This window comes from Hetaerina americana, unplaced genomic scaffold (assembly GCF_022747635.1).
Source record: "Hetaerina americana unplaced genomic scaffold, ioHetAmer1.1.p SCAF_65, whole genome shotgun sequence".
Lineage (NCBI taxonomy): Eukaryota > Metazoa > Arthropoda > Insecta > Odonata > Calopterygidae > Hetaerina > Hetaerina americana.
In genome coordinates this window covers 1087238-1111433 of record NW_027287261.1, presented here as the reverse complement: position 1 = coordinate 1111433, position 24196 = coordinate 1087238, and the positions used below count along the sequence as shown (strand labels likewise).

Here is a 24196-nt window from a genome sequence, read left to right as displayed (position 1 = left end):
ATATACGCACAAATATATAGCATTACTTCTATCTCATCCGATGAAGACGGAGTTGAATTCCGTCGAAATGATCAAGAAATAACGTGTGAGTTATCTTTTTATGTGTTCTTATATTGTTTGTTGCTGTCAAAGCTTGTTATTCAACACTTCCGTGTTACTTCGACGAAATCATCTCTCTCTCTATATATATGTATATGTATATATATATATATATATATATATATATATATATATATATATATATATATATATATATATATATATATATATATATGTGTGTGTGTGTGTGTGTGTGTGTGTGTGTGTGTGTACATGTATATATTTATAAACACAGTCAAACTCATTCAAAGCGAGGTCTCGGCTAATGCGAGGCAACAGAGAATGGATTCGCGTCACGAGAAAACGATCAGTCTAATAGAGATTTTTACGGGTATAAAGAACTAATCTTTATGCCAGATGGACGAGCAGATGTTAGCCTGCCACACCGAGGGCCGAGATTTATCGCTGTATTGCTCCATGATTTGGCCTTTCCTCCTCCCTGACCCCTCTCTTCAAAGTCTCTCTCTCTACATTCTTGGCATGGTTGTAATTTTCAAGAGCTTTAAAAATTTTCAGGAAACAATCACAGTGATTTCAGAACGGATTTCATTATTTCTGTTATTTTTTCCGGCTTTATCCCCTCTGCATAAGTATCAATACATCAGTAACTGTGTGCGTGAGAGAGAGAGAAAAGCAGTGAATGACAGTACATGGTACACATTGTTACATGTAACGGATGTAACGAATGATTGCTTTTTACGAGCAATAGTCTTCGGTCCTTTGCCGCCACGCTGTAACATTCATAAATCTATGCGGTATTTTCACCCACTCTCCAATCGCTACTATTTTGTGCTTGAGTGTTCTTTTACTGTATCCTTAATAATCGCGTTTTCACGATTCGCTCAAATCCGATTGGTTATTACCCCGGAAGCTAAGAAAAGGGTGTGCGGCGGGGGATGTTTGGGAACCGATATTAGCACAACATCAGAATTATTTTAATATAATACTATTAGCTCATAAACAAAAACACTCGAGTAAACACGCAAATATATGCTAGTAATTACTGTTTGGCTAAATTATTGAATTTTACTCTTTCAAAATTCGATATATTTGGGCGCTTAAGTTCGATGTTGTGATTGCGATTCGTGCGAGGGAAGAACGTGAACCTGAATTTTCTTACGACACCGAAGAAACCATTACGGCACCAAATATTCATGGTACATTCGAACACCGAAGTAAAACAAGAGACACTGACTGCGGTGGTGTCTATCTCGCTTATTTTAAATTGGTGCCCGAGCCTAACAATGTAATTTGGTGCCATAATAATTTCTTCGTTGTCGCAAGAAAACTCAGGGGTACTGCTAAATTCATAACTCTTGTCTTCTCTTTCCGTGAATTTAGAGACTCCCAAACTGATTCCTAGAAATTGTCCGTCACTTTCATTCCCTTCTCATAGTAATTGTTAACAAACCTGGCACATAGTATGCTCCGAAAATATAAGTTCTATATTTAAGCTGTATCCGATTTAGTATAACGCAAATGGTATTTACACTAAACAGTGCTTAAAAATAAAGACCCTGACACTGCGCAACAGCGTTTGCGTGCCTCTAAAACCTACAAGCAGGTGTTTACCTACTACTACGACTGATTCTACTACGAATAATCCTCCAGCACACGGCACACTTGAATGAAACCTTCAATGGGGCCCGGGTAGGTTGTCGACCCCATCTCTCAATGAATCCAACCTGATTTTCCAACAAATATCCGCTACTTTATTCTCCGGGGAGGGTACTGGCAGCAATATTGCTCCAGGTTTATGCTTAACTTTATTGTCACTTGAGCATAGGGGCGTCGAACCTGTGACCTTCGGTGTTCATTGCAACCAGAGCAGCAAGAAAAATCAGCCTTTCAGTCAAGTCCTCTCCTCCTTCATCCACCGTTGATGGTATGGAGGAAGTGGGTTGGATGACGCGAGGGGAACGGGGGGAGGGGGGGAAGTATGGAGGGCGGACGAAGAATGGGGCGACGCAGGAAGGCAGGGGAAGTGCGGAGAAGGGAGAAGGGGAGAGAGGATCGCTGCCCGCCACATCACTCTCCCTCCCTCGTTTCCCCCACTCTCCGCCAGACCTCCTCCCACCGCCCAATCGACCTCTCTCTCCTCCTCAGTCGTCTCATTCCGTTTCAGGGCGCGGACCCGCGCTCAACAGTGTTTTTCGCCGTCCCAGCAGCACAATCCTCAAGCACGTACTCTCTCGCGGGAGGAATATCCTCCGTTTGGGAAGTCGGAAGTGTTGGTTTTTTTTAATTCCCTTTCTCACTGAGTCCTCCCAAGGGATCGAGGAGTGTGGACCACCCTGGGACGGGTGAGTGAGTGATTGTGCCCCTGAGTGTTGCCCACCCTGCACGAGACCCTCCCTTCACTCGTCGGGCATTCGGTCTCTGCCGGTCATTTGTTTGGAAGGACTGCGGCGGCTAACGCTTCTCTGGCTAAACCTGTTCCCCACGAAGTGCATCAAGGAGATGGGTTCCATAACTCAGAATGGGAAAAAAGCTCCAGGGCTACAGGTGAGCATCGACGCGAGCACATCACGGGATAAATTCCAGTTTGATTGGGCGCTTGCCGAAGATGTTATGATCACATGCATTGTATGAATATAGGATGGTAATGTCTCTTTGTGTTTCATCTAAAGCATCTGAGAACTAATTTCTCAGCGGCGGCGTTGGTAAGACTGCGTAACGCCAACCATGCATAAACCATTATCGGGCGTAAACGATTTTTATAGTAATTTCTAATGAAATTATGACAATTACATCCCACGGTCGAAAATTATTTTGGCGACCGCGGCTTCAGTATTGCACATCATAATGTCAAACTATCTCTCATTGAGTCGTCATAAAGAAATGTCAAGGGTGGAATATTATTCATGGCTTATTCCAGAATTAAACTGAGCTATTTAAAATGGGTGGAGAGCATTTAGATGAGTGATTAATAGACCGTTTGTGTCGATAGCTAATTGTAGAAGCATTAACCTAACTTTTGTGGGCAGAGGAATCTGAAAGTGATGGTTGTTACGAAATTAATTAATTAACTTGTTCAGTATTTGTAAAAAATACAACACGAATTGCCGATCACATATTTGATAATTATTTTTCCGCGTCGGGGAGATACGTTGAACTCTTCCACGCTTCTATGCGGTACCCAGTAAGCTAGGGTGTGTGACGGCGAGATTAAACAGCGGAAGTGCTACATCAAACATGAAGTTTTTATTAATTTTAATTACAATATATCTGTAAAATATTTCAAATATTATAGGTCATGATAACTGCAGGTAAATGCACTACGATATCTGAGTGATATATATTTCTCTAAATAAACGAGAGGAGCTTCTAGGAGCAAGTAGGATAATAACTAAGTTTATATGTCGAAAGTAGTAATTCTGGAGAAAGGAATGTAACATTATACAAGATTTTTTACGCGGAGTACTTAAAAAATATACGTGACAGTATTAACTTCGAGTGAACCGGAAATGTAAAATAAAATTGACTTCACTTAGATCAGCGAGGCAATTCCTAGGATAAACTATGTAAAAAACATTTGGAGCATTTTTCAATGTCAACACGTCGTTTGTTGTGGCAAAAAAAGATGAGGTCGATGGCCACCCAAAAATTAGCCAAAACAACAAATCAAGAGTCAAATTCATTTAAATATCGTAATCACTGTAAGCTCATTCATGTTGATATTTGTTTACAATCTCGGGCATAACGCTGCTCTAATTGCTAACATTGAGATATGGTTGTTTTTGTCGCTCCAGGAGAGCAATTATCTCCAACTGAACCCAAAAAAGTTTTATGCGAAATCCTAATTTGCATATAGTTGACGAGGAAACAAAAATGGGCGAAAAACCGTGTTAAAGGTACATAAAAATGTGCCGAGTGAGCGAGAAATAAGAGAAAGTGAAAACAGTTTCGGGTTAAGTTAAAAAAAAACTACATTCAACGGCGTGAAGTATTCTCGTCTCTAAACCTCAGATCCGAAAGTGGGCTTCACCGGTGGCGTCGGCCATTGCTTACCGACCTACTGGATTTCTCTCTGCACGATGACCGTCGAAAACTTTGGGCAAACAAAAAACTTTCAGTCGTGACACTTAGGATTACTTCTTTCCGATCTGCTCTCTCTCTCTCTCGAAAACCATAACTGACAGTCATACGGCAGGGTGGAAGAGGGCTAATTGGCTAAGAAGAGCCTCCAGGATACCTTCATTAATGAGCGCACTAAATTTTGGAGCAAACTTCTTTAGAAGTTAACAATAAACCGCTGGTAAAGCAAAATAATAATGTTGCAGTAAATAATCAGATACTTATCTTTACTAAAAATATGTTTTTTCTCTTCAGATATATCCTCAACTATTATCCATAAAGTAGCAACCTTTCTCAGTCGGGAGTTGAAATCTCCAGGAATAAAAAAACGCCGTTATTCAGAGAATGCATAAAACATTTGTTACTCCACAGTGTACCCTGAAATAGGTTCCTATTCAAAGTGCTTTTTTCGTGTTAATTTCAGCCCAAGACTGCCTTAAATGAATAGATGTACTGTTAAGTTGAATGTCCTTTTCTGCGCAAAGTGAGGCAGCTAATTGTCAACAGCTTTCTGGGGAATATTGATTTTGAGGTTAATTATATGTGTACATGGTTCTCAGCTAAATTATATATTCATAGAGTTAAGTTTTAGAAATTTTCCTGATGGTAATTACCTTTTACGAGAACATAATGTAAGTTGTGCTCACTTTTTTTAATGATTTCATTCCTCATCAACCCTAATTTGGCCCGGTGAGATATGTGATGGCAAATCTCGTCCAATGAAAACGATTTATAATGTTTCGAGGAAATTTGCACCCGCGTATTCCCAACGATATGTACCTAATTGGCCGGTAATGACTATATTTTGCTCAGAAAGTCATTATATGGTTGAATGATGCAGGTTGCAAGGATGCCAGTGTTCTTTCAACCGAGAAGTCTTGTTAGACTATTGAGTGGATGGTTATTTTTTCATTTACAGATCATAAGGATTTTAGCGAGGGAATAAAAGAATCTTGGTGTGATTAATGTATCGATTATATTACTTTGTCAATTTCTCATATAACTTCGGCTTCATAGTATAACACAAAAACCTCATCATTCATATACAATCTAAAATTTCATCTGGGTTTGTGCTCTTAACTGCCTAACTTTTGCGGGTCGAATTCTTACTTAATTATACTTGACTCCATACTTGGTTAAGAAAAATACGGAATTCCTATCGCATCTTCACTGCTTCAGCTATTCTACGCATTTTTGGTAGCTAAAGCATTTCATAAGTTTCAGTCTTTTTCATATTTAACTCTGGGATCATTATGGTTGAGAAACCTACTTAACTGTTTTTTTAATAATGCTGATTAAATTTAATAAAAAAACCATTTTATTAATCTTGCGTATTCACCAGTTTTTACAATTTAGTGGAACTGTGCATGGGAGGTAGTTATGTTAAATTCTTAGAATATGTGGCAAGTATTTTACGCCCATTGGATGAAATCTTTATGGACAAATTTCTAATTAAGAAGTTCAAAGAAGATCCGCTAGATTTTTCGACAAGTTTTATTAGAACGAACTCAGTTTTACAGGTTTATAAGCTAAACTAGGAGTATTACGCCTCCGTTTAGAATTAAATCGAAGCAGAGTGACACTCTTGACGTATGTATTCACGCAAATCCCATTTTAACTTACCCACATACAAGTACATTTACTAGCAACTAACATACACGAGCACCTACGAATGTACTAGATGTCTACGAAGCGTTTAATCTTGTCCTCGATTGTAATTAAAATGTCTTTAATATTTCTATTATGACTTCTCACTAGTATGATTCCTGATTGTCCAAGTAAAGGACGAATATTCGTATGCATCTATACTAGAGTATACCTCCCTTATCTTATATTTTTGGTATATTTCTAGTGGATAAGAACATAAATAGAGGATATATTTAATGTTATATCCTGTCAAATTATCATTTCTTCCGGCGGCATACTTTTATGGCGTGGGTACGCACAGAAACCGATAAAGCGACCGAGAATCAACAATAAATTTCCGGGAAAAATATAAGCAAAATGTGAAGTATATGAATTTCGTTCATGAGCTAAAAATTGACGATAACTTTTTCAAAAAGAAATTTTGAAATATGAGACCAAATTGTGAACGAAACTTAAACAAAATTCAGCTTAGTTGGGACGAATGAAAACCGCTTTAAGCGCGGCTGTCTAAGAGGAAGTTTACTGTTGAGAGCACCTGGGGTTTAGCTTTAACTGACATAACTGCTGATTTTTCCCTCGCACAAGTTCCATGACAATAAAACCAAGGTTTCTAGGTTAAACACCCCGGAGCTTATGATTGACATATCTGCATCAGCGATTCTTTTTACGAACACTCAATAAAATAAATTTGTAAAATCCTGCGATTGTAAATCTAAAAGCCAACAATTTCTGCATCGATGCATGTAGCTTCCCCTTTAAAATAAAAAGTGTGTATTTCATCCAGTGTGGCATACGTTTTTGAAAATATTCGTTTACGTCTAGATAACAGATGTCGTAGATATATCAATTTCACGGCTGTTTCATTGGCTTAGGTTTGAATTACTTGGGCATACCAAATCTTCCGTTGAAGCGACACATTATTCTGTTCATCGAATCCGAGGCTTCCCAACCGCCCACGACCAATCATAAACATTTTCTTGAGGCATTTTTCACACTCGAAAGGTGCGGCCACAGCGTGGACTGTTTTCATGCATTTTAGCGGTTGGGGAAGTCTCGAAGGAACCCGACTGTTGACCCGAGATGTGGTTTCCATCACAGGCATCCTACCCCTCCCAACGCATCCAACAAGCTTACAGAGTCGCAAGCTACAGGGTGCATGCCGAGAGTAATGCAATTAAATTTCCCGCGCCGCTCCTATTGATTGCAGTAGGATCAAATTACTTGGAGTAGATAGATAGGACACTAAGCTTTGCCACAAAAGCAGTCTCAGTGCTTTCAAAGCTGTAACAGCGGCAGGACGTCAGTTATTGTAAACCTCTGCCTACCAACCGCCTCACGAAAAAATGGGATCGACGATCGAGCAACGTTAAGCGATTACTAAGTTTTGTGCTAAACTGAAAACAACTCTTAAAAAAGACTAACAAAATGATTCGTGAGGCTTACGGGGACTCCGTTCTGTCCTACGTACAAGTTTCGAGGTATGTCGCGAGGGTATTGGCTGTGTTGGACGACTCCAACTACTAAGCACGCATTAGTCCATGGAAAAGGAGCGGTTAATGACCACTTATTACGATAGGGAAGTGATATGAGACCCGTAAAACGAATTTTGTCGGACAGCGCAGGTTTTATTATCCAACTTTCGTTTCTTGTAAAATACTTGAGATTATATATGCCACGGGTAAAATGTCCGGGAGAATTTGATTTGTGATGCTTACGGGGACTCAGTTCTACGTACACGTTTCGAGGTATGTCGCGAGGGTATCGGCTGCGTTGGACGACTCCAACTACTAAGCACGCATTAGTCCAAGGAAAAGGAGCGGTTAATGGCCACTTATTACGATAGGGAAGTGATATGAGACAGACCCGTCAAACGAATTTTGTCGGACAGCGAAGTTTTTATTACCCAACTTTCGTTGCTTATAAAATACATGCGATTATATGCCACGAGTAAAATGTCCGGGAGAATTTGAATATCCTCAAACCAATATAGACGAGCATTGCTTCAGTCAAGTTTTTGGATGTTCTCTCCAGTTTTTTCTCACCAATTTACTTAGAGGAGCAAAAGATTGCACTCATCTGAGCACAATTTTTAAAAATGGATCCGGCTGGTTTTTCATCTCCTTATAAACTGTCAGACATCCACCATCATCATAGTGACTAAATTTCACTCGTGTCCCTTGGCTTCCTTTCACTGTTTAAATTTACGTGTCTGAGATGGTAGCTATCACAGAGAGGAAGTCTTTTGGAAAATTTAGTGAGAGACGTGTTCAGAGCCTCGACAAACATCTTCACATTAGATTACTGGTTATTGTTGTCGACCGTAGAGTGCATCGACCCGCACCCCCTTCCACTGCCCACCTGCGGACAGCCAAGGTTAGGGTTAGCAAACGCATTTTTATCCATGCATATTACTTAATGTTACATTATTGGTGTCTCAATACTCCCACTGCACATACAAGTGGTTGCTCCTACGGAGAATCACGCAGCTGAAGTATCAGTTCTCACCCTATCTGTCGTTTTCCAAAGTGTGTCTATATATCCATGTGTACACACACATGTGTGATATATAATGTATATGTATATGTATAATGTATATGTATATGTACACACACACACACACATACACACACAAACATGTACGCCATTTGGCGAGCAAATATTCATTCACTAGCATATAGAAACAAGGAAAAAGGATTGGAACACAAACAACAGACAAAAAAGTAGAGGTGAGAAAGGCGGAATCGAGCGGATCGCAAATGTAAAAATATTTCCTTGACCGAGACTTGAACCACGGATCTTTCGTATTGCCGATGCTATAACCACTTAGGCTATCGAGAAACTATTATTTACCTTGAAATCTTCGGGAGGTTTATGCAATATTTTCTCTATATATGTATATATGCATACATACATAAATATATATGTAGACACACTAAGAAAACAACATGACAGATAAATATTCAGATTCGGTTTTGTTTCAATAGTCGAGTTGTATCCAAATACCGTATGTATATCATTCATTTCACCACATGTATTTGTTTTAGTTTCGGTAGTCCGGGGGCAGAGATTTGAACTACTGACCGGAGGGCCCGGAGTCGATTCCCGGGCACCCTCAGCTCCACCCAAGCTATGTGATTTTTCGGGTACCAGGTCTTCCTGGGAAACCATAACCGGCACAGGGAAAGGAAGAGGCCCCCCTGCCTTGATGTGTGAATTTCACACGCCGTCGGGTTTCGTACTGGGTGAACTCCGCCATCACCTATCAAACCGAACTTCGGGTTGATTTTCTATGTATATGGTTAATACACATATCGGGACTATCTTTTCCTTGAATGGTGCTCCGTGGAGGCAAGGAAAAACCTAAGTAGATGAAAGACCGAACAGGCAGACCGAGAAAGTTCCTTCCCCCACCCCCGTGGAATGTTTACCTCATCCGGCAGACCGAACGGTCTATTGGGGTGTTGGATTTAAGTTCCAGTGGAACGCCTAACCGCAGACAAAAAAATGTTCCCCAGCCCAATTCTCTCATGAATTCGTTTGCCTTGACACCAGAAAAGACTTTTTCCCCAATGAGAATAAAGCAAAACAGTATATTTCTTTCTCTTTAACATTCCCTCCAGCCTGTCCTCCTTTCTACTCCCAATGGGAGTATGAGCTCAAAAATTTGGCATCATGCTGATTCTCACTCTGCTGCGAGTCACGTGGAACGTAGACGAGCGATCTGACGAGTCGATTCGCTCGAACGTGCTTGATATACTATACATATGTGCTTGCTATACAAAGTGTGAAGGATTTGCAAATCTTTCACATTTTTTCCTCCCATTCGGTCGCCGAAAATCGGTGTCTGTCTGTCCCCTTTTTTTTAATTTTTATCTCCAAGGATGTGAGTCGCACACGTATATTGTCGCGGATCTTGGCGACAAATGACTTTTTATTTCATCGGAACCTCATAAATCGTATTGGTAAGTGGAGGGAAGGCGGAAATTCATTTTGTAATCTCAAGTAACGCCGAGTTACGGTTGGCGATCTCATTATCAAAACTGAACTTCAGAAAATCATGGAAAAATTGTCCACGGAAAAAAAAATTGTTGAGGCTAAAGAGATTCATGGTTAAATTTAATTAATTAATCGCTTTATATGAACCAAGGTAGTCTCTAATGAATTTGGAAACATTGTATTCGCCTAATAAAAGATTTAACGTACCAAAATCGTTAGCTCAACTTAATTTTCTCGGTCATTAAGAGGTTTATGGCCTATAACTAATTTTAAACACGAGGAAAACAGGAATACTATGTTTTTTATTTCGTTTTGATCCCCACGATCAGATCCAATGGCGTAACGGCCTGGGCCAAGCATACACGGCTTTAAACTTTCACTCCCATCCTCCTTGACCTCTTAAGCATTTCCAAATGTATTCGACGTTCATAAATTATACTTGCACCTCTTTTTCATCCCCTTCTACCGTAATGTTCACGAAATTACTGGATTCATCATGAAATGCAATCAATCCGGGAGAAGCATAATGGAAGAAAAACTACAAGGGAGGACAACTCAAGTAGAATTTTCTGTAAAAGCAGAGATGTTTGGGTGAAAATAAGGACAGAGTCATTATTTTACCTCGTTCCTTAAACACACCTCAAAAATTTGCCACCGATCGCAGAAAGATTAATTTATTTTAAAAAACAATGTATATCACATTAAAATCGAATTATGCAATACATTCCGCGTAGTCGTCTAATGGATTACAGTCAATTCTGAGTATATTAAAAAATCGGTGAGACAGACAAGTAGCCAAACATAACCAAAATGGCAATTATGATATGCTCAATAAATACGAAGATTAAGTCAAACATAAAAGTAGGAGAGCAAACGTAATTTGGTATGCGAGTATACCTTATTTGGAAAGTATTTCACCCGAACACGGACATAGGAGAAAGAGAATCTAAAGAAGAATTGCATCAGATAAAAATCATTGGATCATGAGGAAGGGTTGGATTACAGGTTCCAAAAAAATACGCAAGGGAAAAGATTGGTTTAAAATTGTACGAGCAATCCGCCACAAACGCCCGGATTTGTGGAAGAACAAAAATTGGTTTCTGCACCATGACAACGCCCGTGCTCACACATCGTTACTTGTGGACGAGTTTTTGGCCAAAAGCAACACACTAATGATGCCGTAGCCACCGTATTCCCCAGATCTGGCCCCCAGTGACTTTTTCTTGTTCCCGAAACTGAAGAGGACCATGAAAGGACGACGCTACGCTACGATTGACGAGAAAAAGACTGCATCGAAGGAGGAGCTGAACAAGATCAAAAACAATGATTTTTTCAAGTACTTCGAGGATTGAAAAAAACGTTGGCACAAGTGTATAATATCTAATGGGGATTACTTTGAAGGGGAAAAAATAGATATTCATGAATAAATAAATAATTTTTGAAAAAAATGCAAAAGTGGCGATACTTTTTGAACAGACCTCGTATATTGCGCATAGGGTTGAATATTTTCGAAACTTCACCGTTGAAGAAGATAGGCTTAAATTGCACGAGGTAGATATGGGAGTGTTGAGAAGAATGGAAAAAGTAGAATGGGCGAAAGGGAAGACAAAGGAATTCTTAGAATGATAGGAGTGAGAATGGCCATTGGTAAAATTTCGAAGGCGCCAGGGAAAGTGGATGGAGGCGATATTAAACGGTAATGGGACGGTGAAGACTGTGATCGGATATTGGATCTGATGTGGAAGGAGAATATTTGAGTAAGCATCGCAGGGGGATGGAAAAAATATAAATATTGGACGCCATGCTAGGAGGAGCAGAAAGGAGTAGAAAGTAAGAGCTGAAGAAATTGAGTATAAATCATACGGTATGTGTATCCCAGTGTTCAGCAGTGCTTATAATTGCTATCTGCATGGTGTAATAGTTTTTCTACGATAGATTCGTCAAAAATTTACTTATGAATGTTAAACTACTGATAAATATAACTGCAAATCAAATTATGAGTGAACAGAAAGCGTCAAGAAATTCTTAGAATGCATAAGATGGAAAAAAACTCGACGATTACAAACTTCTGCGTACGTCTATATTACAAGTAGATTTCCGACAATGAGGGAGTAATTCCAACTCCAAATATCATTTGCAGACCAGGCCACAGCGGGAGGTTTATGGGAATGAACAGCCGAACTATTCTATGCAAGAAATTTTCTTTCCTAAAGACAATTTGTGAACATAGCAGTAAAAAAATGGCAGATATCCGTTTAAAATTATTGTTTGCTGCACCACTAAAGGTATTTTGGCTGCTAAGTAGAGTTAGTGATATTCTTTCAGTTGCCATGTTTTCACACTCGTTGTTATACGGTAACCGGCGACGTACAGGATACTACATGGATCAAGGAACAAACTTGGCGCAACTTCGAAAATGTATGAAAAATAGAATTATCTAACTACGCCTGCATGGTGCACCACAATCCAACACCAAGGCTTGTGGCAGGGTGTGATTCGACACTAAGCATGCAACATCAAGCATTTAATTTTTTTTAATTGCTAGTTACAATAAACATGTAAATAAAATCAAATGATGTAGGTAATGATAATTACGTGCCCTAAGGTATAGAAGCGTGAAATATTTCTCTACAAATGCGAAACGAGCTAATAATTACAAGAAAGACAATAAACTAAGATGAGATGAAATAATGACAAAATACTACGCTGGTTAGCTGACAGAAAAAGAGATAAAAATTGGCAAGGAACATAGAGGGGTGATGCAGTTATTAACCTTTGGATTTTCAACTGATCGCTTCGAATTCAAGACCAAAACTTTTAAAACGTTCGTTAAAAATATTAAAAAGGTATTTCTTTAAGGGAGGAAAACCAAACCCTTTAATTGTACTTTTGGGATGAAGGGTCTTTATTGCTTCACGATATCGCATCTCGCTTAGCAATCTACGAATTATCTATCGATGCATTTTTTGTTCAAATTCTCTCCCTTTTCCCTCTTTTTCGAAGGCGGTCCTAATTAATCACAATTCTTTCTTGGTTGCAATCCTAAAAGAAACTTCATGAAGCATTCCCTTGGTTTTATTTGACTGTTGTATTTATGTTTTAGCCAGTAGATTTTATCATTTACTAGGACGAGAGGGGAATAGGTTCAACCGTTTGCGAGGGTGGCATGTTTCGACATCGTTGCCTAGCAATCCTTCACGCGTCCGAAAATTTTCTGTCGAGCCCAAATTAGGTGCGAGACTGGAGTTTGAGGGTTCTTTTTATCCGCTCTCCACCCTTATCTTCGCCCATTTATTTCCTTCTGCAGTCAACAATATTTTCAGGGGTCCGCTCTCAAATCTTGACAGTTATTATTTCCTAGGCAGTAATGTGTAGGTTTAAAAATCGCGTAGGAATTCCGCTCAATTGCATGGTTAAAATTATCAACCCAGAACTGGCTCTGATTCGAACAAGAACTCCCGTTTTTAAATGTCCGTGAGATGCCTCATCAGCTGATCTCTTCTATCAGTTTGTCCGTTTATACATGTCCCCCGAAACATTCTGATTTTATGTTGGCAGTGGCGCACCCTACTACCTCATAAACACACAAGGGTGCAGACGGCAGTTCCTCAAGATGAGAAAAGTTAGAAAACCGCATGGAGATTGAGTGAGATGAAAGGCCTTAGCCTCGATCAATCCAGAGATCAACCCCAGCACATCGCATTTATCCGCAAAATCTGCCTTGTAAAGAGATTCATTCAACATTATTATTGGTTGGTGGATAATTTCATTAAACATTGGTTGGTGCACAATCCCTTTCTTTCTTTTCATGAAATAAAGCTTATATGAGCAGCTATAGACTCCATAATCTTTTAACTTCGAGGGTAGATTGCGTTTAGATCTACATACCGAGTCCACTGCATCAAACTTTCTCTTGCACGCCGAATATATGTATTGCATCAATTAGGGAACCATATTATTCGTTTCCGTTTCATTTCCGAACTCGCGTGATATGGCATAATAACTTTTTTTTAGTTGATTTGCTCGTTCGCGTTTCTTTACAATGTTACATCAATCTCTTAGTGGTTTTCTTAGACAGCCCCTTCAACTTCCAGCACATGTCACGTAATATTTGTCGGTCGGTTTGCTGTTTCGTCATGTCGACTAGTGCGTGATTCTCTCCAAGTTCAACAAACAGGAAACTTCCTTCGTTCACTTCCGCGTTTTACACCGGGCATCCAAGCTTGAAACTCGGAAAGATGAATCTCATGCCACAAAAACACTAATTTTAATTAGCATAGATTTTCCATGATGATGATGGCGCGCGTACGTCACCTAAGGAAGGCGATTGCTTCATAATTTCCCTTTCTCAAATGTGACCCAGAAACGAAATCAAATACAATTCACAGCAATGCTCTTCACTTACCCTTTCTTGGAGCGGCAAACAGCCGAATGGAGTTCACTCAATAGTGCAGGGTGCGGCAACATAACTTACTTTTTTTAAAAGAGTTTTGCTTTATAAAAAAGGAAGTTATGTTGCCGCTCACTGTATATATATATATATATATATATATATATATATATATATATATATATATATATATTTCAATTCAAATATTAATGCAATGCCCAAGCTCCGTTCCGTAAAAGAAGCGGAACCTAAGTATTAGCAGGTATTATTACCACGACCTACGTGTAGATGGCGTTCATAAAATGTAGCTGTTCTGGTAGGAAGTGCTGAAGGCTAGCTCAAATGTTGTAGTCAAACTCAAGCATCAAATATCTTCGCCATGCTATTAATTCGCGAAGAAGATCAGAACTTCGAAAGAAAGTACCAATATCTACACCCCTTGAAAGTAGACTTTCGCCAAATGATGGTCACAATTTTAGTTAAATTACGTTGAGGTAGATAGAAATATCGAAGCTGATATCTGCAGGCTAATGAAAATCAAGCTAAATTCAATATATAGTAAAACAAGTGAAAAACAAGTAAATCAAATCAAAACCATTATAAATTCAATACATGGTAAATTAAGTATTGCATTTTGTCCTGAGAATCACCACGTCACAGAATGCAAAATAACGAAGACACCATTAGAGAGGTATATTAATAGGTATTACGAAAAGTCAATCCGCCATTGTCGCGAGGTAGAGATCTTAGTTGTCCTGTAATTAATTTCGAGTTTAACACATTCCATTCCAATTTGACATAATTTTACGGCTGAGCAACCGTTGTTCGTGTTTAAGTGTGTGGATCCAAATTTGCAAATGATATCTTCGTGGAACACATGCTGCGACTTACGTATATTATACAATCTTCCTTATTTGATAATTCCATTGAATTTTTCAAATATCTCTCACCTTTATCCTAAATACTAAAACCATCCAAAGAGGCTAAGAACTAATTTGTTCTAAAACGTTTCCTTACACTAGCAGATACTATTGGGGTACGCAACGGAATAACATGTGAAAATGTATACCAAACAAGGAAATAAAATGCAATATTTAATCCTTTCCCCCAATTTATCTTTCAATCAAATATAAATTTTGAATCCCTTACTGGAAGTAGGACAGATGTTTAATGCTCAACACCCTTATCTGGTATACATTAGTAGTTGATGAAATGCAAGGATCAATTTCTCAAAATTTTCACGCTCCAAAAACTAACTAAATCGCAGATAGTTGCTGTGAAAACTAATTCTACTTTTCACTGATGGATTCAGGAAGTAAGATTCATCAAGGGAAGGTTTCCTGGATACTTACGCATCTTTTAAATTTGAAAGAATACGCAACTTTTGAAATGTGTTATCTCATAATAGGAAGAGACTATACAAGGAAAGAGATGGTGATCTGTGGTCTTATGCTCTTATCTCAACTACTTCTGCACTGTGGAAAAGGATTTCTTTTTTGAGAATATGCCTGCAGATAAACACATATATTTGGCTATTTTATAACGCTCACTAGATAAACCTCCCATTCGCATTAATGGTGTTGATTGGGTTGGTTGAAATAATGAAAATTCAATGCGAGATTGTATTTATACGAACCATGCGATCTTGGTGTTTCCAATTAGTGCCAATCCAATTTTGAAACCTGAAATATGCTTTAATGAAGGTTGACGTTGAGCTTCGTTCTCGAGTGTGGTTAAATTATATCCAAAATATATCCTTCTAATAATAGCTCGGTCTTCAAATAGTTCAGAAATTCTAGATTATAGAACTAACGTTTCTCTTGGCATGCTGACCTCGGTACATTTACGCCTACCAACAACGGCGATTTAGGGATGATGTTAAAAATTTATTATTAGCCCCATCGTACTACTGTGGCAGAGCTCATGTAAATAAAAAAGAAAAGAGATTTATCGTAGAACAGATAAATTTAAGATGCCATTTTTCCCACGAACAATAAGGGATGGGAATAACACTATCCGACCGCGCTAGGGGAAAATTATTATTCATTCTAAGTAGCTAAGCATGTTGTCCTTACCTCATCTAGCTTTATTTATTGTTCTTCTAGTTACCTCCTCTTGTGTACGTAGAAAAGTTTATTTTATTTAGATACCGTAGAAATAGTACCTGTACTGATCATGATATGCATTAATTGAATTTTTAAAATATATATATATATATATATATATATATATATATATATAATATGCTAAAATATAATATATATACATAGATATATATGCATATTAACGAACAATGTAGAATAACTTATTTTTGATGTTGCATTCCTCGTTTTTAATCACCCCTGCCACACACCCTAGAGGTGGCTTGCAGGGTACCATGTTGTCATGTGATATCTCTTACACTGTGAATTTATTAGATCTTTTAAACAATCACGATGTTACGATGAATAATGGTAAATACAATAGCCACAAGTGATCGTAGTCGTGTGCACAGCACCACAGTCCAAGAGACTCAAGCCAATTTTGACACAGAAAGGTGTCTTCCTTTTGACAAATTCAAATAACAGCAGAAGAGTACTCAAAATATATGGCTAAAGCACTAGGCAGGAGATTGAGGGATCCGGGTTCGAGTCCCGGTCGAGGCGAATGAATTTTATCCTGTGAAATTTCTGAATTTCGGTGCACATTAGCTGATGCCTCCGTAAAGTAATCGTGGCGGCACCTCCCGCACTTCTTTGAAACTGATGGATGAATTTTCAGGTGCGCTTCTTAATCATCATTTACAAGCGTCGATTTTAGATTGGAGTTCGAGTCCAATAGCTTTTCTTCAGGAGTCGGGTGACATAACGCGCAGGGTCATTCAGTTCTATTGCGCAAAACTATGGTTTACACAACTTTTATTCGTACGTAACGAGAAGATTCCTTGAATATTGCATAGAATAAATAAGAACACACATTTCCCCATTCATTGTAAGATGATTATAGACAATTTTGGAGAAATAATTTACCGTGTCTTGAAGATTTTTAAGAGAAAAAAATTTAAAAATGAGAAATCGTCCTTTTTCACCAGCCCTATCGTCTGGTATCGTTTTCAAGAATAACAAAGCATTGGCCATGCATTTCTTAAATGAAGTCAGTACGTATTCTCAAAAAAATCTGATAAAATTAATTAATTTAATTTTATGTCTTCCATTTAAATTAACTAAGAAGATATTAATAAAATATGGAAACAAACAAAAAGGTTGGTAAGAAGCTTAGAGAAAATAATATTAGTCAGGCAGTTTTGGAGACTTAATTTACTGAACGAGCAAATTATTATCAACTCTAAGTGTAGTTTAATATTTTTGTTTTTGAACGTGCATTTGTGGATTAAAATTCAGCAGAATATGACAATTGTTCATCACTTTATAAAAATAATAATTTACTAAAAGATTCTCTGGGACACTAGGATGGTGAAAGTTGGCCCAATTGCGGTAGACCTAAATTCAGACTACTACACGCATAGCTATTAGGACAAACAATCTATTTATAGGAAACCATTCACGAAAACAGTGATCTGGTCGTCGGATCTTTCTCATTTTCAACTCGGTAATTAAAATGTTGAGTTCGTATAGTTACCCCCAACTATAGAGAAGATTGTATTCATCTATTTAGTTTTCTCTTCAAGATAGATAAGTGGAGGGAGAGAATCCAAATTTAGGTGAATGAAAGTCACGGTTTCATATTTCTACGTGGAGTAAAGACGAAAATAATACAACCAGCCTACATCTGAGTCCAGATTGGTGGACTGTTATTTAGGATAAGCAAACTTTGTACTCCCTGGTAACCACTGGTGTGTTGCTTCCCGAAAAATTCATACAAAAGTCTACATATATCCTTCGAGCGTAAAAATCCTTCGATAATTCATCCGAACTCAATTCAATTTTTCACAGCGTAAATTGCGGTAAATTTCAATTACCATATCCAAATGGCTCTCATATTTAAATTCCACTTTATATCACCTGAATCTTCGGAATTCGTTCCATTTAATTGGCTTCTGAAGCTACGAAACTCATCTCATAGTTCTGCCATTTGAGTAACGCGCGCCCATGAGTGAGCACGTCTTCCTGGTGTTGGTCAGATCCTCTCACAGGTGCACCACTCCTCCCTGGACGGTAACAGACCGGCCATTTCCCACCTCAAAGTTCCTTATGCACGGTCTCTTGCTCAAAACTCACCTCCCCCCCTCCCTTTCCCTCATATCATCCCCACCCTTCTCCTCCCCTTCCCCTTGACCTCGATAAGAGTGACCTCCACGGATGTCCCACTGACGTGAGAACGGAGAGGGGGTTGGAGGAGAAGGAGGGAGAAGGGGAAGGGAGTGGAGAGGGGAGAGATGGACGAAACGGGGAGAGGCAGGGGAGGTGGAAGAAAGGGAGGCAGCATCTGAAGCTTACGCCGGTAAGGAAGAAGGAAGACTATTTCTGGTGCACGGGGCGAACGCACGTGTGACTGGGTCGTCTGTCCTGTTGCTCATAGCCGTGGTTTGTTCACCCCCTTCGATCGAAACGGGAGTGCTCTTCCCCCCACCACCTTGGCAATCTCAATCCTACAACGACGGACTATGGCGATTTGAACTCCTGTTGCTGACGACCAACAGAGGTGAGCCTGCCATCTTGCAAGTGTACAATTATATTACGTGAGCGTGCTTGGAGGCCGTTTATCTAACATCGAATTAGCTCAAGCTCTTTCGAGTGTCAATGTCGAATTGCCGGTGGTTGACGTCTGTACCACAACATTTAAAATCCCGAGACACGTCATAAGGACTATGTTAAAATCGGAATAGGGTCGAGTGTGAATGGACACGAATTCGAGAAATCCTGCGATAGTGGGGTAGCCTAGTGGACTTTACCGTTCTACTTCTGACCGTGCAGTCCCAGGTTGGAAAACCGGGTGAAACCACTCGGTATTCCAGACTGAACCAAATCTGTGCGATTTCATTCTTATTTAATCTTTCCACGAAACCACAGTGGTGATGGAAATGGAAGACTCCCAGTGGAAAGGGAGTATTTGAATTTTACGACTGTAACGGGCTTGAGAGTCGGTAACGAAGTGAGCTCTACCCTCATCTATCCGGGTTTGCAACAAATGTTTACCAAGAGCAACTTGTCGCAGCCAATTGTTTCGCGATGGTGCTCGCCGGTGAAGAGGCCGAGTGTTCATCACGTAGAGGTTGCAAAAGAGTGATAAACGCGGTACTCGTCCAATACTATCGTTATCGCATTAGCTTTCACCGTCAGTATAGGCAAAAATATACTACTTTCATTTACTTGGATGAAATATTAATATATTATGAGTAATAAATAAGGTTAATATTTATATAAATCGTAGAATATTTGAGCTTTATGAAAAACTCTTGTTCCACTTACAAATTATACCTACTTTCATAAAACTATTTCGGTTCGGACAGCGACTAAACACCTACTATTAATCAGTCGGACTGACTGTACATGAAAAATAAGGCCGCAAAACCAATTGACCGACTTATGTGATGATGCCGCTATGGTCAACGAATTTCAGGGCGTAATATTAAGAATTTCTCATAAGGATTCCACATGGATGTTTTGTAAATTATAATGAAAAAATTGCACATTTCAACGACTGAATAACTTTATAGCCTTTAGATTTAGGGATTCATTCTTTCCCACCGAATAAAAACAGTTAGAATAGAGTATAAAAATCCTAATTGAAGAAGTAATTCTTCACATGCCTTCAGGAAAATGAAATATTTTCAGGTAACAGTAATATTATTGCGAAATAATATTGTGGTAATAGGGGTTAGACGTGATAATTGAAGTGACTGTTTGGGCTCAATATCCAAATAAAAAGATTTATTTTTATTAAGAGTATCCTTTTGCCTCGTATCCCTTTCTTCTCCCTTGCAATTCCTAGTAGCCCCTTCCTTTTCTCTCTCTTGTAACTAAAATTGTTCATCCTTTGTCCATATTCTTTGCTGTGGCTTTCAAAGTTACTCTAATGAGTTTGACAGTAATAGTAGCAGCTTTATTGCTCAAATGGTCATAAAGCATATAACTCATCAATTACGGACGGATTGCATTGACAACAATAATAAGGGAATGCAAAACGAAATCGCCGAATACTAAAAAACAAAAAGACATATTAGAAGAAATTTTGAGATTCAGATAACAAAGAATATAAAGTTTGTCATTGAAGAACAGATTCAAATTCTACATCGCTTTACATTGTGGCATAATTTCGCATAATTTCATTATGAATGTAGTGAGAAATATAGTGGATGTAGTAGATTTTGGAATTTTGTCTTAAATATGGAAGGCCCAAATTAATAGGGTCGATTTCCTTGTATAAGATAAAGTAAACACATTTATAAATAGGGAGTCGCGGTAGTCCAGGAGTAGAGCGTTGTACTACTGACCGGAGAGCCCGGGTTCGATTCCCGGGTAAACCTCTCTGGGCACCTGCAGCTCCACCCAAGCTATTGGATTTTTCTGGCACCAGATCTTCCCGGGGTACCATAACCGGCACAGGGAAAGGAAATGGCCCCCCTACCCTGATGTGTGAATTTCACGCGCCGTCGGGCTTAGTACTGGGTGAACTCTACCTTCACCTACCATACCGACCTTCGGGTTGATTACTGTGTTTATGGTATGTTTATAAATAAACATCAAATGTCTGAAATTCTACCTTAGTTATCCCTAGCGGGTTTTTTCAGGCATCCGGCAATTTTTGCGGAAAAACAAAAACTGGTTCGAGCACATATTTTCTCCAAAACGATCAAAGTTATGTCACAACATTGAATTTCTGAAAATGGCCGCGATATTCGCATTACGCTCACCTTAGTTCATGAGTGTTTTAGACCTTGAACTAAATGGCTAAACTAAATAAGGAACCGGTTATTGTGACAGCTCCTATCTCTCTTAACCTCTAAAGAGATGGAAATTCTCGGCACGGAATGATTTTCGCCATTGGGAGGCCTTAGAATCCCTCACGAGATCGTTATGCCGTGAACAATATGATTTTGAATTCGGCATCGTATGAATAACATGATACAAGCTGCGTTGGGCGTTTTATTTACATATATAATTGATAATACTTTTCTGAAATATTCAACGGAGTCGAAGCCACTCGATGTCATAACGGATAGCATGAAATACTGGTAAATACGAATTGCAGTCAAAGTGCGTTCCGGCTAATATATATTTTAGTATATACAGGTATTCATTGATTTCACACAAATTAACTAGGAACAACGGTTGACATAAAAAATGTTTTCGCCCCACAGAAGATAAATTCCCGCATATATTTTTCAGCTTACACGAAATGACATTTTTTCTGGAATTCCTAATTCAAAAGTTTCTCTACAGCATGCTCTCCATAAACCCGTCTCCGCAAAACTCCATCAAAACCTCCTACTCACACACAAGTGAGGATATCTCACATCGATAAAATTTCGGTTGTTTTTTCTATTGATTTTGGAAAATTTAATTATGAATATAGCTGATTTACTGCTATTATAAATAATTGGATATTAAAAATGAAAGCCCGACAAATGGCGAGAATATGCTCAAATGAAGAAAATTGATGGGAGCACATGAAGGACAAACACAAGGCCAGCAGGTGAGGTTGAAGGGAGCGGTTTCACAGCAGGAAAAATCCCCTTGACCGGGACTATCATCACGCACCCAAAAAAGTGTGTGTGTGTGTGTGTGCTAATGTATATATGTGTGTGTGTGTGTGCATATGTATGTATATATATATATATATTTATACAACACACCCTCCAGTCTGACCTGAAGAAAGCCTCAGCGAAGGCCAACAGCTTAAACCTGAAATGTGTCCTTTTACGTGTTCTCTGTTTATATTTTTGAGTTCTATTGTGCCGTTCAAATGTTATATACATATTTATGTGTGTATATATATATATATATATATATATATATATATATATATATATATATGTCGATTATACAGAAACACTCACACGAGCAGTATAACATTTGGACGGCACAATAGAACACAAATAAAATAGATAAGACTTAAAAGGACACTCACATTGTAGATTATTTGAGGTTTCGGCTTTCTCCGAGGCTATCTTCAAGTAAGACTAACTATTCTATTGTGAGTTCCAAATGTTATTTATATATATATATATATATATATATATATATATTATATATATGTTATATATATATATATATATATATATCTGCATATTTATTTATTTGTTTACATATATATCTGCATATTTATTTATTTGTTTACATATATATATATATATATATACACACACACACTTGTTTAATTACGTGATGACATACATAGCTGCTTAAGTTACTGGATGGCATTAAATTATTTTATAGTTATTCGTCTGAACTGCTAACATCTTATAAAAAGAGACGTTTCAGGCGTGATATGGTGGAATATCATGATTAATTAAAAATAGCAATTTTCAAAATAGCAAAATAGCAAATAGCAAATAGCAAAATAGCAATCACCTGATGATGATGTAGTAACATTGAAACCGGTCGCATTAAATTTTATTTTTGTGGAAAATTGCTATTTTTAATTAATGCTAACATCTTGTTCCAAAACACTTGCAAGATATGTTAACTGTTCCACTTACTCTAGCTCTCCTATTTCAACGTTTAAGTTAGCTTTCCTATTTCTTGAAAACCTCCTTTGATGAAAATACTCATTCAGTGTTCATTTAAAGGGAACCTACACATCCATTTTCTCCGCTGAAAATAAAGAGGTTAGGTACCAAGAAGCGTCTCCGAAGCACGGTAACAAACTATCTGTTATAATATGCTCATTCAAATTTAAATGATGGGCTTAAATGCGTGCAATGCGTGTAAAACGCTATACTTCCACAATATTTTAATTTTATTGATGAAATAATTAACACTGACATTTTGTACAGGGCGCCACGTGCTTGACATTCAAATTTTTCCAAGGGTCTTAAGTATCTCTGAACTCGAGAGGAAGTCATTACATGACATCGCAATATATTATCATGTCGCAATGTTCCAATCGACGTATTTGCTATGGAAATCCATACTTGAAGGAAAAAGTTAATAACATCCCGACAATACCCCTTCTCTTGAGTTTACATTCCCCATTGTCACGAAACAAAAATTGCGGAACTGATTTAATGTTTGACTTTTGCTGAGGTTCAACGAACAATGTACTATCATTTCATTACTTAATGGGTCCCATTCAATAGAAAAACTTATTTTTTCAGATATTAATAGCATTTTCCTTCCTTAAAAAAACGCAAACTTATGCATGCATTCATAGATTCCCTTCAAACCCAATGTTTGTTGCATGCATAATGCCTTTCGCATCTTCTCATTCATGTCAAATGTTTTCGGCCACTCGGAGCATGCGATGCACTTTATGGATTCAAGGTTGTGAAGTCGAAAGGGTGGATCCCAGCAATATTTGGATAATTTGTGGAGTCACAAGGGTAATGGTTTCGCTGTTATGATAAGTTCCATTGTTTCAGTCAGCTTCTTGGCGCGCATGTCTAACGTGTGACAATATGCTGCGTTACGATTAGTGATTATGTAACAGACACGGAGTTGGAGTTGTTTTAATCATAACATACTCTCATTTCTTATAGTTACAACGGATACTTTATCGTGGTATATTAAATGGCTTAAGTCTGAATGGGAAACAAAAATGTATTTTCCGTACCTATAACCCTACGTGCGTTTTAAAGCGAATAAGAAATAAAAATCAGTACAAATACTCGATTATGTTACAAAATAATCCTTAATAATCAAAAGAAAACGCCAGCGCTTCAACTCAACATCATTTAGCTAAGATAACCCTATTAGCCTTGTCCTAATCTGTGCGGATTAGAATTCTTTCAGTCTTTTTATTTTGCCATTTTTTTAATAGTACGCTTCGATTGGCTGTGGAATATTCCTCAGGTTACAGTCGTAATTTCTCTTAGTGAAAATAACT

At 38.3% G+C, this 24196-nt stretch overlaps 1 protein-coding gene across 5 annotated transcripts in view; it reads left to right on the top strand.

Annotated features, from left to right (window-relative positions):
- The window catches only part of LOC139696032 (long-chain fatty acid transport protein 4-like), a 95505-nt gene that overhangs the window by 44994 nt on the left and 26315 nt on the right, over nucleotides 1-24196 (top strand). Inside the window, exon 1 of one of the 5 annotated variants that reach the window (XM_071594646.1) lies at nucleotides 2235-2604. The exons of 2 other annotated variants lie outside the window; for them this stretch is intronic. In XM_071594646.1, the coding sequence (XP_071450747.1) occupies nucleotides 2560-2604 (45 nt within the window). In that variant the 5' untranslated portion in view covers nucleotides 2235-2559. Of the gene's footprint in view, nucleotides 1-2234; nucleotides 2605-18695; nucleotides 18851-24196 lie in introns of those variants that run through there. 2 more of the 5 variants (XM_071594651.1, XM_071594647.1) reach the window with 2 other exon arrangements.